The 13,989-nt window shown below is 37.9% G+C and overlaps 1 protein-coding gene across 4 annotated transcripts in view; it reads left to right on the forward strand.

Moving 5' to 3' along the window:
- Positions 1-13,989, forward strand: part of LIN52 (lin-52 DREAM MuvB core complex component) — a 40,301-nt gene that overhangs the window by 2,962 nt on the left and 23,350 nt on the right. The window contains exon 6 of one of the 4 annotated variants that reach the window (XM_027880749.1): positions 6,499-7,620. The exons of 2 other annotated variants lie outside the window; for them this stretch is intronic. In XM_027880749.1, the coding sequence (XP_027736550.1) occupies positions 6,499-6,500 (2 nt within the window). In that variant the 3' untranslated portion in view covers positions 6,501-7,620. Of the gene's footprint in view, positions 1-2,538; positions 2,990-6,498; positions 7,621-13,989 lie in introns of those variants that run through there. One more of the 4 variants, XM_027880747.1, reaches the window with a different exon arrangement.

Raw genomic sequence — 13,989 nt, forward strand, 5'->3', positions numbered from 1 at the left:
TTAAACTTATTTTACTTTTGGTGCTAACTGCTATCTGTTAAGACTGTAAAGCATTCAGTGGAGTAGAAGTTAAAGTATAACAACATAAAACTGAGTCAAACGCAAAGACTGGCTGATGATTGACTTCCTCAGTTAAGTTGTAGGCTTTGATGTCATACAGGGTTGTTCTGCTCAGTGGAGTTAAGCAGAGCTTGAGTTGCAGTAAAAGCTAGCAAGGTTTCGTTAGCAATATTTGCTAACGAAATTTTCATTTATTTTTACTGAGGATAAATGAAAGTGTAAAGAAGACAAAGTGAGCGACTAGTGAAATATGTGAAGCCCAGGAGTTATAACCTTTAGTGTCAAGTAACTGAAATCTTGAATTTTCAAGCTTTATGAAAGGTCTCCATGCTTGTAATTTCTTGTCACTGAAGTCCGTTTTCCTTCACACTGTAATACACTGAGGGCTTTGTGTGTTGTAAAATACGTGTATCTTCAGAAAATTTTTACCAAGAGTTAGTTGTGGAGTTTGAGCAGAGCTTCTTAGAACTGTTTTTCCTAATAGTGTCTTTAGGTTGTTTTCTTTTACAGACTTATATGAGCAAGAGAAAAAAAAGGAAAATCCAAAATATCTGTTTATTAAAGTTAAGGGACTTGTAGTTTTGTTTCAGAGATATTGGATTTGATTATATCTTTGTTTATATATCTATATATCTAAGTTTAATAGTCCCCTCTTGACTTAGCTGATAAATTGAAAGTCTATCAAAAGCAGGGTGAAACCTGCTGCTGACCAGTCTCCTCTAGATGGCAGCATGAGGCCTCCCATAGAAGTCTTGCTTCTTTTCATTTGATAAAACGGTCATTTCAGTCATGGTTTGTTCTTCCCAAGATTGTTTTTTGTGACATGTTTTCTGTTCAGAACATACATTGTCTTTTTTTTACAGTAATTTCAAATGTTTTATCAGCATTGAATGTGAGAGACAATTCTGTTTCATTATGTTAGCAGTTCTTCCTTCCAGTTCCTCTACATCCCACCTCAAATCCTTCATATTTTCAAAGACTTTTATTTTCATCCAAGTTATTAATAAAAATGCTGTGCAGGACCAGGGTGATTCCTGCAGCACTCCGTAAAATATATATCTATTGAGTGACATTGCAGTTATGTTGTGAGATCTGTTATTGATCCAGTTCACAGCATACTTTGTTGACTTTGTATTAGAATTCATTAGGCAAAGTGACATGGGACTGTGCACCTTTTGAAAAGTTTATTCATCGAGGTACTATTGCAAAAGTGACATTTGAAATCTGAACAGTTCATTTGACATGATGTAATTTGATAAATTAATAATTACTGAATTACATGCCTTGTTTCTTGAATTCATATGAACTCTCTTACTGTTTTGTCTATATAAGTGATCTTTCTTAACAAATGTGGAAGAAATGTATTGAATATTTTGTCCATCTTCACTTTTCTCATCTAGGAATGGTTGAATACTATTATCTGGATTCTGTGTTCTTATTATCTCTAATTCCAGCTGTCCCTAAGTTTTTGGCCATTGATTTCTCAGATCCTCTTTTGGTTACTTGCTTCTATCAGATCTCTTTTACTCTAGAACTAATTTCCTCTCTTCTTTTTCCCGTAGGGTTACCTTTACTTTCTGTCACCCTGGCTAGTTTGTTGACTGCCCTGTGGCTTCTGTGGCTTCTGTGAATCAAATTAATTTGTTAATATATAATTTATATTTTCTTTCCAGCTTGTTTGACCTCTGTTCTTCCACTCTCATCCTGGCATGCTAGTAGGTGGATTCTCGTTCAGAATATTCTTCTCTTCCTTAGCACAGAATTCACATCAAAGGATAGCTTTCCTTGAATGAAACAGGATTTTCTTAGCATGAACTGATGATGTTAAAATTTTTGCTTTCCTCTTAAAAGATAGGCTATCCTTGGGTCTCTTTTGTGTGTTTATTCTTTGCTACAAGGTGGTCCTGGAGTTCTCCATCATCTTCCAGGCTCAGGACCTTGTATTAACAATAATAAAGTTTTTTAAAAATAAATTATTTTTCAGCACCTTCTCTGAGGTCTCAGCTTGTGTTTTCTTGCCTCCTTTTTAAGCTATGTAAAATTATACGTTGTCCTTTTGCTTGTTGCTGCTTTTCTCTTTTTGCTTCAGTTCTCAGAATCACACAGTCATTTAGGTTGGAAAAGACCTCCAAGATCATCAAGTCCAAACTTCTCGCATTAGAGTTTCTATTTTCTTTCTGTTAATTAATTATTTTATTGGTTAGAATACATTGAAGCAATTTATAGTATTAAAAATCCCACTTTGTGTTGATTTTGCTGTCCATGTAATGTGAATATTGTAAGGGTGGGAGAAGGAACTGGGCTCAATGAACGTACCTACTTTTAATTGTTCATGTAGTTGGGGTGACTTTGGGAGGCATCGTATCTCTTCTGAATGTGAGCTATAGCCAGTTTCATTTCTGCTGGTGTCTGAACTTTGATGGCAAAAAAGGGTATAGGCTTATGTTATGGGCTTTGTCCTGCTCTCTGTCCCTCCAGCTTTGCTTGGAGTGGAGCAGTGAGCACTGCAGAATGAGGAGACCCCAGCTAATGTGGCAAGCAGGAGGAGATGGTTCTTACTTGGGAACTCATTGACAGATCCTAACTCAATGTTTGTGGCCCAGAAGGCAGCAAATTTCAGAATACTTCATGTAAATAACTGCATATTTAGATTGCTATATCTGATTTTTCACTCTGTGATCCATTGTACCTTTCACAGCAACTGAGTCAAAGTTGACTTAAAAAAATTTTTGATGTCTTGGTTTCATGAACTAGCAGCTCTAGGAAACCCATGCATTTAAAGATGTGCCCTGACATCCTTGGAATATATGTATACAGAGAGACATGTCTGAGAACTAAATATACAGAGAAAAATGTTTTTGTTATAAAAAAAATTAAAATTTAACGTTGATGTTTTTTCCAAACTTTGGAACAAACCTATGTGTATAAAAGTAACAGATCTGTTGGATGGGGAAGTGGGAAAAGCACTATGTCATTGAAAGAATGTGATTGTCCAGGGACTTTCTGAAGGCCCTGCTATTGCTTCCCTGGAAATCTCTGATATTTGTCATGTAACACCTGCTACACTGGTTCAAAAGTCCAAAAAGGTAAATATAGATACCTGGTATCACAGCCATATTTATGAAGTCTCACTCACGGCAGAGAGATTATCTGGCTGCTATGCCATCACAGTACAGTTTTGGTGATACTGTTAGTGCAAGACTTCCTCCAAAGCCTATTCTTTTTAAGCCCTAATATCTTTGTGAAGGTGATAGTGCCTTAAATATTAGAAAATATAGGATAACTGACCAAAGAGGTATGAATACTATTTATAATTTCCCTGTCAGTGATTTTTGCTAGTCTAATCTCTTGTGTTAGATTAAATTTTTATTTGGAGTTAAAGCTAGTTTGTGCTATTCCTGCTATAAAATTAAGAATGACTGTATTATCCAATGTCAAGTCCTCATACTCTTTCAAGAGCAATGAGACAGTTCCCGAACCTGCTCAACCAAGTCTCTCCATTTGTAGTATTCCGTGGTTTTGTGTGCCCTGTCTTTCACTGGCCTCTAGCAATTTTGCTGCTAATTTGTTTGTAATGCTTATTTATTTTCCATATGTGTTCAAGCAAATTAAATACCAAGGGTGTAGTGGAAAAGCTATTTGATGCTAGCTATCAAGGGCCCACAAACTAGGCCTGGATGACCTGGGAGATTGCAGGTGAACAGCAGAAGTTTGGTTGTCTTGTAGCACCAGACTGATAGCGGAAAACTCAGCCAGGGTACGGTCAGTCAGTGATGGTTTTTCTTAATACAAAGAATAGGATAATGACTACGAGTTTTTAGCCTGGAGAGAAACAGCTGAAGCAATATGTATAAAAGATATGCAAAACTAATTAATTCAGAGTAAGTGTGAATAGGGAACAACTCTTTGCTGTTTCTTGTTGTCCAGGAGCCAGAGAGAATAAAAGAGTGTGTCAGGACAGACATGAGGAGATACTTGTGCTGCAAATTAAAGTCAGAACTCATTGCCATTGGGTGTTGTGGGTATGGAGTTTATCTCAATAAATGAGATAAATTATGTTAAGATAAATCCATCAAGGGTGTCTGACCACTGAGAAGTCACCAGGCTTGGACATCTTGGAGCTGCAGAAAGCAAGGAGAGATTGCTAGGCGGGTACAGCTATGTGCTTCCCTTCTCTTACGGTCTTCTAAATGTATTTGCTCTTGGCATGCCAGTTAGGGTGGTGGATTGGAAGGACCTTTTGTTTGATAGTGGGTTTTTTTTGGTCATTTATTCTAGTAATAGTTTAGACTGCCTGCTAGTTAAGCAACCACTACCAGAAATCACTGGGGTGTCCCTGTAACAGAGAGGCCCTTCCAGAGCCAATGGGAAATGGATGGGCACATGAACAGCTACCTTGTTGCCAAGTTAAGCTGTCCTTGGTTGTGAATTGTCCTCTGTAGTCTCAGCAGCCTCTGAAATTTCTGGAAAATCATAAGAGTCCTTCTGAACTCCAAGTTATGTACAGATTAACAATCTAAGTAAGAGTTGTGGTCTTCTGTTTTTCATTTTTCACAGGTAAATGCTGTCTGTCATGTTCTCTTGCCTGAAAGTTCAGCTTTTTTTATAGGTTTGGAGGGGCAGAGCAGTTCCATTTTCTTTCTTCATCTAGATTTAACTGTAGCATCTTTTAAACATATACCCTTAGTTCTTCTGGTGATCCTTGCAGGCTACTCATCATTGGGTTTTCGATGGAGTTTATTTTTTGATACTGATCATAGGTAGGATATGTTTAAATCAGGGGCTTCATCCTTGGTGAACTGAACTTACCTATTAAACTACAAAACAGGACATGGCAGTTATTGAACTTGAACTTTGTATATACAAAGTCGTTGAATAAGAATCAAAATAAGGAAAGGAGGGAAGACAATGTATCCTCTTACTGAAACATCTTTCCTTTTGAGTAATGTATTGTCTTTCTTAGGAGTGTCTACATGTGGCACAAACGTGCAGCCTTTTTTAGGGTCCATGCATAACACCCAGCCTTTGTACCCAAACAAGCTTCTAGCAGTGATATAATTGATCAGATAAAAATATCTCCTGATCATAACCACTCTTTCTTTGGTGCTGGCAACACAAAGGCTTTTTGAGCTCGAAAGCCTTACTTCACAGTTGTGCTTGTGCCCTCGCTTCCTGCATTACCTTTGCCTGGTGCTCTTTCTGGTCACTATGTATAATTGTTTGTAACAAAATGTTTCAGTTTCTTACGTTTGTAGGAAACCAGCACATGAACAGGTATGTGTAAGTAAAGAGTGCTTTAATCTGTCTCGGGGTAGCTTCTGAAATATCTTGTTGGTCCATTTTGGTAAAAACTTTATGTCCACTCTGCAGTCTGGGAATTTGCATGGAAAAGTGAACTGGATTCTTACGGTTTCTTATTAGCCAAAATGAGGTTTTGGAATCCATGTAGAAGAGCAGACTCTTTCCTTAACATGAACTCTTTCCCTATTTCCTTGGAGAAATAAGACTATCTAAAGTGTTGTGGTGGAGCTGGAGAAGAGAACTATCTTTTGGAGAGAGAAGAAGGAAATAAAGTGAAAGAGGGTCATGTGACATGGATCTAAATCTAGATCCAACAGCAGAAGACTCAGTGCCAGTTATTAGAAAGATATAGTAATGTTCTTACAATCTTGACTGCTGACTAAAGAGGAAGATGCTCACTTTTTCTTTGTTAAAAGCTGGCACCTCCAGAAGTACAGTGCTTCTGGCACTCGTGTGTCTGTATTAATCTGAAACAAGAAAGAAGAAAATATGTTTTGAAATCACCTACATTGTTCTAAAGATGTTGGACAATGGAAGAGATCATTTTCTGCCAAGTTTAGTGCTTGTCATGTTCTTAAATTTAAAATATATGGTTTATTTACTTGCAAGGTGAGCTGCCCTGCATTGGAGAAAGCAGTTTGAGGTGCGTGTGCTTCACTCGTTTCTGCTTTGCTTAGAATTTTCTTTGCAGCAATTTTTTTTTGTTAGTTTTCTACATTTCCTGCCTTGCTGAAAGAATCTTCATCGTGTCTCAGTTTTGCTTGAAAGCATATTTCGCACCTTTTTTGTTACATGATACTGTGTTTGGTAAGGAATTCGTGTGAAATAGTATACCTCATGTGCTTAAAAGCTCAAAGGAAGACTTTTATTGCTGGACAACAAAATTATGCTCTTTAGATACTGGGTTTCTGTAGTATTCAGTTAGTTTAAGGACTTGCTTAGCAGAGTTAGTTGACTTCTCCCAGAAAATGTGTCACATTTTAGATAGTTCCTTTGTAGGTTAGGAGATGATCACAGAGCTTTTCAGGAGCTTACAATCAGCTGAAATGGTTGGTTTAGTTTTTCTTAGTAGAAAAAGATATGGAGACTGTTTTCAGTTTATAGTAATCCTTTGTCCTTATTTGTTTTTTTTTTCAGAGAGGTGAAAAGTACGCTTAAATTGTCTGTTCAGATATTTATATGGCCCTGTCACCATAATGTCCAAGGTGCTATGATTTCCGTGTGAAACCTTGGCCTTTCTCCCAATTCTTTTTATACTCTCCTCCCACGCTCTAGATTTGCTTCTTCATTTTAATGCACAATGCTGTGGTAAGAGATACTCTGCATCTGCAGAGGGACAAGGAAATCACCTTTCCTTATACTGTTCTCTGGGTGGCTTATTTACAGGCAGGATTTTTCCAGGGCACCACCAACTGGAAGAGCAAGACAGCAGAGTGCCAGCTTGAAATTGCCATTCATACGTGATCTGTGAATTGGCTAATTTTGACATGTAGGTAGTTAAGAAATTATTACAGTCAGAGGAGTCATGACCTCAACTTTTCATCATCTCCATTGGCTTGTGCCCCAGTTTGGAAGTGAAGAAGGTATAGGAAGTTTTAATTGTACCTGTGTGATTTATCCTCAGTCAGCTCTTTAATTTCTTCTGGCTGTCTGAGGTTTCCGACACGCTGTAAATTTCTCCAACTTTTTCATTATCTGCAATTTCTTTATGACTCATGAATCGGAGTGGAGAGAGAGTGTGGATTTACAGCAGAGATAAACATGTCCATAAAGTCTGTATCTGTGTCAGTAATTGTACTGCTGTCAGTGACTGTCCTGTTTTACAGGTCTCTCTTGGGAGAGGAACACGCTTTGCTACCAGTGTCAGAGAAGTGTTCACTTTGATTTGCATTAACTTGCCAGGAGATTAGGTTGCAATGGTGAGGATGGAAATTGAGTCTGGACCTCGGGTGCTATTGTTTTTTTTTTTTTAAATAAATGGGTGTGGTTGAGCTGCACTTTGTGTGCAAGAAAAAAAAAAAAAGGCAAGCAGGTTCAGGTGGTTCTTAAATATAAAATCAGGGAGAGACAGTATACGGATATCGGATGCGATTCTACCCATATGCATAAATTGTTCATTCTTACCATAAAACAAATGCTGTGTCTAGGTAACTGTCACATGTGGAAAAAATACTGCATGGATTCTTAGGGTGTTCTCTGTCTGCTGGTAAAGTAGAATAAATATTTCTGTAAGTTTCAGGAATTTTCTGCATCTTTGCCTTCTTACCCTTCCCTTACTCTGAGGGGGAAGTGCTATTTTGGGTATCAGTGGTGAGTACTAATACAGCATCATAGCCTGCATGCATTGATGACTGTGCTTGCTGCAGAAGGAGGTGTATACTGTTGAAGTTTGAGAAAGGGGAAAAAAATCTCCAAACCTCTCTTAAATATGTCAGAATTTCAAACTGCTGCAGTTTCTTTTTGTTTTTATTTTCTGTTTTATGCCTGTTGTAGATACTTGTCTATGTGGAATCTTCTGTTAGGTTTTGTAGTTCAGGTTGGATTGTTTTGTCTTACTAATTTTTTGTCACAGTAAGAAGATAATTATTTTGTCACAGAATTACTTTTAAATATCTAAAGTGACTGTAAAAACCCAAATTTCCATTATGAAAAGTATGTATTGAAACCCCCAAATGCAGCTGATAGATTTTTTCTAAATCTGATGGACACCTTTTCCCAAAGGGAGATTATCATAAACAATGTAAACTGATTGCATAGATGGCTTTTAAATGTGGTTAGGTGTAGAAGTGTTAGAAATACTAAGATAATATCTGCCCTTGCATGGTTAATTCCAGAGCCTGAAGTTGGAAGTACAAAGGGGAGTTTTTCCAGTAGAGAGTGTAACTGAGTTTCCAAAGTTATATGTAAGGACTACATGGAAAGTGGCCCAAAACCTGCCCAAATAACTACTGTTGATCTTAGTGAGTGATGCTCAATGCAGCATCAATATTCTAAATAAAAGCTGAGTTATTATGAGATGCTTTTTATGTGACATATTGAAATGTCTTTTTTCCTTTTCTCTCACCTTCCTTCTTGTTTTATCTACACCCCCATAACTAGTTGGTGGATCTGATTTTGGTAAAACAAAGATCACCTCTGAAAGGTACTTCAACCAGATGTATTACTTGCTTTATTAAAACAAGACAAAAACAACAACCCCCCGCCAAAAAAACCCGCAACCCCAACAAACAAACAAAACCAATGACAAACAACAACAATAAAGACCCCAGAACAAACCAATAAAAACCTCACACAAAACATTAGTTATACCCTGGTATACATTTCTAAAAATGTCTCTTCTGAAAGTCCCCTTTGGGTGCTATAGTTTGTTCGATGGTAGGAAGAAATGCTGCAGTAGTTTGATCCTTTCTGGAGTAGACTTGTTGAATTTATGTTAATGGAGTGAAGGTTGATCTAGATATTTCCTGTGGTTAGGAGAAGGGAACCTTTTCAATGGTAGTGGGGAAAAGAGGAAGAAATCTGATTAATCTTAAGGCTAACTGATGAAAGTGCTTTGAAGACTGTGTAATGATTCATCTCATCTGTCACCATTAACTTTTGTAGCATTTTTTGGATGCTACTCAGAGTACTAATTTGTGCTTTGTGAAGACATCTGGAATAGTAGCTTTGGTCAGTCAAATCGTGGAACACGTCGTGCAGCCACCAATGTGGTTGTGCACTCTCTGTTCTTGGAGGTTTTCCAGACCTGATTGAATGAAGCCTTAAGCAACATGATCTGACCTCATAATCGACCCTGCTTTTACCAGGAGACCTCCTGAGCCCTTGTAGCCCAGATCATCCATCCAGTGTTTCAATTTTTCTGTGCTCTAAGATCCTTTCTAGAGCTAAGTGCGTTCAGAGCCTGCATTCCCCACAGCACCAAATGGTTCAGCTTATGAGCTTAAAGCAGGTGCAACTCCATGATGTGTGTGCCACTGTGTGAGCAGCCAGATTAGGAACAACAAACCTAAGAGTTCTTGTTTTGCAGTGATGGCTTTTATGCTTTTAGAGGATGATGAATGGACTTTCAAATACTTCCATGCGCAGAGCTGATCGTGTGTCTGAGCAATGTGGGCTGCAGAGCCCTTTTTTTTTTTTTTACTGCATAGGGAGATACAGTCCATTCAGTTTAATTCTTTGAGCAGAGGAGAATGGTCCTCAGCATACACAGAGGTTCTTGTGTGTCTTGGCTGAAATGAACAATGAAATCACCTTCATCTGTCTAGACAAGTAGAGGGTCAATGGTGCTTGACTGAAGAGCTTTTAGCCACAAAAGTGAAGGAATGGTCTGTCACATTAAAGCATTTCTACCTGCCACATGTTTGGCACAGAAAGAAACATGACTACAAACAAAATATTCTTACATTATACTGTCAGAAGCCTATTTTTTGCTACTCTCGTTCTGACAGGATAACTTGTAGACTACTGTCAGTGGAGGAATTGAGGATGGGGAAAAGTTTGATCAAGCATAAGGTTATGTGCATTTTTCCATTATCGTTTAAAAACACAAAAATGCCAAACAAATCTCAGGAAACACTCCAGCAGGGACTCTCAAACCTTTACAACTGGTCTATATTTATTATTTAAAAATCTTTTGCGGTCTATGCCTTTATCCAGTTAAAACTTTTTTCTTCTTCTGTGTTAATAGAACATTTACTCTGTATTTACAAATACTGGAAATACTATCCCTGTCTGAAATGTTTTCCCATAAATTTTGGATTCTCACAAGACGGAAAAGAGGATTTTCTTTCCTGGTATGGGTTCCTGGACCTATTTGCAGAGCAGCAGCTGATCCCAGTGAAAACCTCACTAGAGTGTGACTTTGGAGACTTGGTTCAGTTTCTGACACTACCATTGCTCTGCTAGGTTGGTTTGTTTGCCTTCTTACGTGCCCCTTCCTATTTCTGCAGCTAGAAGGTGTGGTTCACATTAACTTTCTTTTGCAAGACATTTCTAAACTCACAGATTTTAAAAAACAACATATAAAGCCTTTATTGTTAAGTATCCTTTCCTATATACTGTTTGTTGTTTCCTTCTGCTTGCTGCTATTATATGTCACAGGAAGGCATCATTAGAATATTGTGTCTGTCCTCAGTGGAAGTAAAATGAGAATGTGATGATGAAACAGATCCCAGTATCAAGTACTCTTCAACCTCGAACCCAGGCAGGATAACTAAGAGAAGCAAGGCTGTTCTCAGCTATTTACAGACATTATAGATATAAAAGGATTTCTATTTGCAGGCAACACAAAGGTTAAAAATTATTAGTATGTATCCATACTAATACCAGGCATTATTTACCTGTTTGGTGGCACAATTGCTACATTCCTTTTCAGTTTTCTCTCGTTTGGATCCAGTGATAGTGCATATAAAGCTATGTGAAAATTTGCCAAGTATTTTGTCTCTTTATTGAGTGGTTTCAGTTGTTTTGAGCATGAAGTCTTCTGTTAAGATCAATAACAAACTTGCCACCTTACCTCTTGCATCTCCAGTAGTGCAACTTTGAACATCCTATCTGTATAATGTTGCTAGACCAAGTCTGATAGTATCTGTCTCTTATTGCCTCATTAACTTGTGAGCATTAGAACAAGATAAAAATGCCCTAAAGCCTCTTATCTGATGATTGTTGTAACCTTCTGAGTGCCATTAGTTTAAGTTTGCAATCAAATGCTTCCCCTGAGTATAAGAAGCACTGATTAAACCTGAAGTGTCCCCAGAGGCTTTTACAGCTGTCATGGGGGCGGTGGCTGCCCCTGTCCAAAAGGGAAAGGGGGGCTGGAGGTCCCGGTGGGGCGGCCACTCTGCAGAGATCCACGTGGCTGCCCCAGCTGTTCCGCTTTGCCTAATGAATTGTTTTACAAGGAGAGGCTGGATATTGTCATCATAAGCTGCCTTCCCCTGGGGCTGGAGCCAGCCTGATAATGACTAATGTTAGTGATAGTAATTGAAGTGTGATGGCTCTCCAGGGACTTGCACACGAGCAGAGCTGTCAGGCACTTGTGGCTGGTACAGTCCCATGAATACCTCAGAAATGCTTTTTAATTGCTTGACTTTCATAACTAGTTCCCATATATCTCCTGTAGAAATACACATTTTATGGGGGTAGGGTAAAGGAGCTGAGGACTCCGCTATGACCCTTGGTTTACACATGTAGTTTACTGTCCTGACATGTTTCTAATGAGGATGGCTCTGTGTTCTTGCTCCCCCCAGTCTTGGTGTCTGCACAGGCATGTACAATCAATTTAATCTGAATGTACCTTTTATTTTATATCTAAGCCTTGTCTTCTATATTTAAGCTTTGTCCTCTATGGTACTAATTTTTGATGCACAAAGATTGTACTTGATTCTAAAATAAGGCAATAACTTTATTTCAGAATATCAAAGGATCACGGCTATTAATAGCATAGAAGCAATGACAGCTATTGCATTTCATTAGGCAATGAAAAATGAGTCTAAGAATAAAAATCTTGTAAAAACGTAGCATATCTATGTGTCCCAACATAACTGGAGTTTAAGTCCATGAGCTTTTGGGGGTTTAGGGCAGAGAAGTAACTAATTTATGTAAAATTGGGTGATTTTTGTTCTGAAAATTTTCTCCTTTAGAAGTGCATTGTTGAATATACCACTGGTCTTGAGGTAAAAATAGCCCCAGTGGGGAACTGTACTCCTGATTTCCAGGGTCCTAACATGAATTTGTTGGCGTGCTGAGATATGTTGAGTTTTCTCTCTCTGTGCAGGAAGGTTTTGCTGGGCTTTTTGAGTTCTAGCTGGAGATCAAAAAAGGGTGCTTAATGCTGTTGCCAGCAGAGTAGACATACTACCTCTTCTCATCATATTCATTGCAAGTTTGTTCTTCACCTCCCCCCTCCAGTGAAGTGTTGGCTCTTAGAAATTTATTTTGGTAATAAAACATTACTTTATACTTGCCCATGAAAGCATGTTTGAAGGCTGTTTGTGAATTCTTTAAAGTGTCCAAGAGATTGTTGTTCCCGAAGCACACCACGAACTCCTATCATAATTAAGCCTGATGAATTAATGTGCAGAAAGTGAAGCTCATAACTTTCAGTGGTTAACTCTGGCTCTTAAAATGTGAAACCAAACCTGTAGTTGGTGTGCTATAATTCAGTAGTCAGTCCCAAAATATTATTTTTCAGCGGGTTTTGGTTCTGAGAAAATGGGTCTGTTATTCTTGCTGAAATTTTTGGTCACAATGAGGTGGTAATAAAGTTGTGTTTACTGCTTTTCACAGTTGTAAGTCTTGACGATAAAGCTAAAGAATATAATTCAGTTATTTTCTTGTAATTTATCTTAAACTTTTACTGTAATTGGGGAGGTGGGAATAGGAAACTCCATGCTGCGTAAGTAGAGATTTTCAGTTTGTAATTTAATTTTAATGATTGGTTGCTACAGTGCAAGCACAAGAGTGGAGGTAATTGAAAGGCATCTAATAACCAATTAAGCAGATTTCACTTTTGTGTTGAGTACTGTTTTAGTGAAAGCTTGTAAAGCTAATTATAATAAGTTCAGCAGAATATATTTTCTGTGTAGAAATTATTTTACAATGAGAGGGCATTTCCATAGGGAGAGCTTTCTGTGCTATGAGCCATATATCTACATATTGTTTAAACTTCACAAAGTGCCACTTATTTTGGTGTCACTATGCGCTGTCATGTAAACTTTGGCTTTTCAGGTATTTGGTGATGTTTTACAAACATCTGTATTATAAATAAGTATCTCTTTAAGTCCTTGCACAACATCCCCAAACCCCATTATTACAGTTTGAAGCTCTCCAAGTTCACTGGCAATTCAACAAATATTACCTCCCATATTCTTCAAATTAAAATGTGACTTCTGTTTTTTCACTCTGGGGTTTGATGGCTGTTCTGTCAGTAGCTGAAGGGGAATCCGTGAAGAGCCCAGCTGTTGCAATAAGCTGCATTAGTGCCCTTCTTTTGGAGGGTTTCTGAACTGTTATCCCATGGTAGCTCTAGAGGGCTCTCTGCTGTTGGAAATGTCACATTTCTAATGAGTTATATGACAAAGATCTTAATAACCTGTTGGTTGTTAAGGAACTCATAACACTTCTTCTGCAAATGCTAACCTCATTGTCATCAGCAAAATGCAGCATATGCAATTAGAATCTAATTTTCTCCAGTGTCAATTAGAGATTCTCATTTTTATTCTGATCTGTGTTGTGCTCTGCGTGTAAACGTCTGTCACTTAAGTTACATCATTTAAGTAGTGTAGGAAGTTTTGTATGTGGAGTTTGTGAGATGCCATGTATAAGTCACTAGAAGTATGATGTTACTGACACTGACTATGCAAGACAAACAGAAAGTAGTTGTCCCAGGTTTTATTGTAACCATGTAGTTTGTTACTGTAGTTGCCCTAAAAGTAGTATATGGGCATTATATATGATCATTGGAAGTAAATGTATAAGATTGAGGACTAGATGGGACACAATGAAAGTATGAAGAGTAATTTTCACCACAGTAATTGGTGTTTGTCATCAAGTTCTATCAAGTGGCATTTAGAAAAAAAGGAGTACCTATGAAACACTTTTGGTTTTTATTTTAAACCTCTTTGGGTG

Source organism: Empidonax traillii, unplaced genomic scaffold, assembly GCF_003031625.1.
Source record: "Empidonax traillii isolate 1590-97213 ecotype Southwest subspecies unplaced genomic scaffold, ASM303162v1 scaffold74:size2480735, whole genome shotgun sequence".
In the NCBI taxonomy this organism is placed as follows: domain Eukaryota; kingdom Metazoa; phylum Chordata; class Aves; order Passeriformes; family Tyrannidae; genus Empidonax; species Empidonax traillii.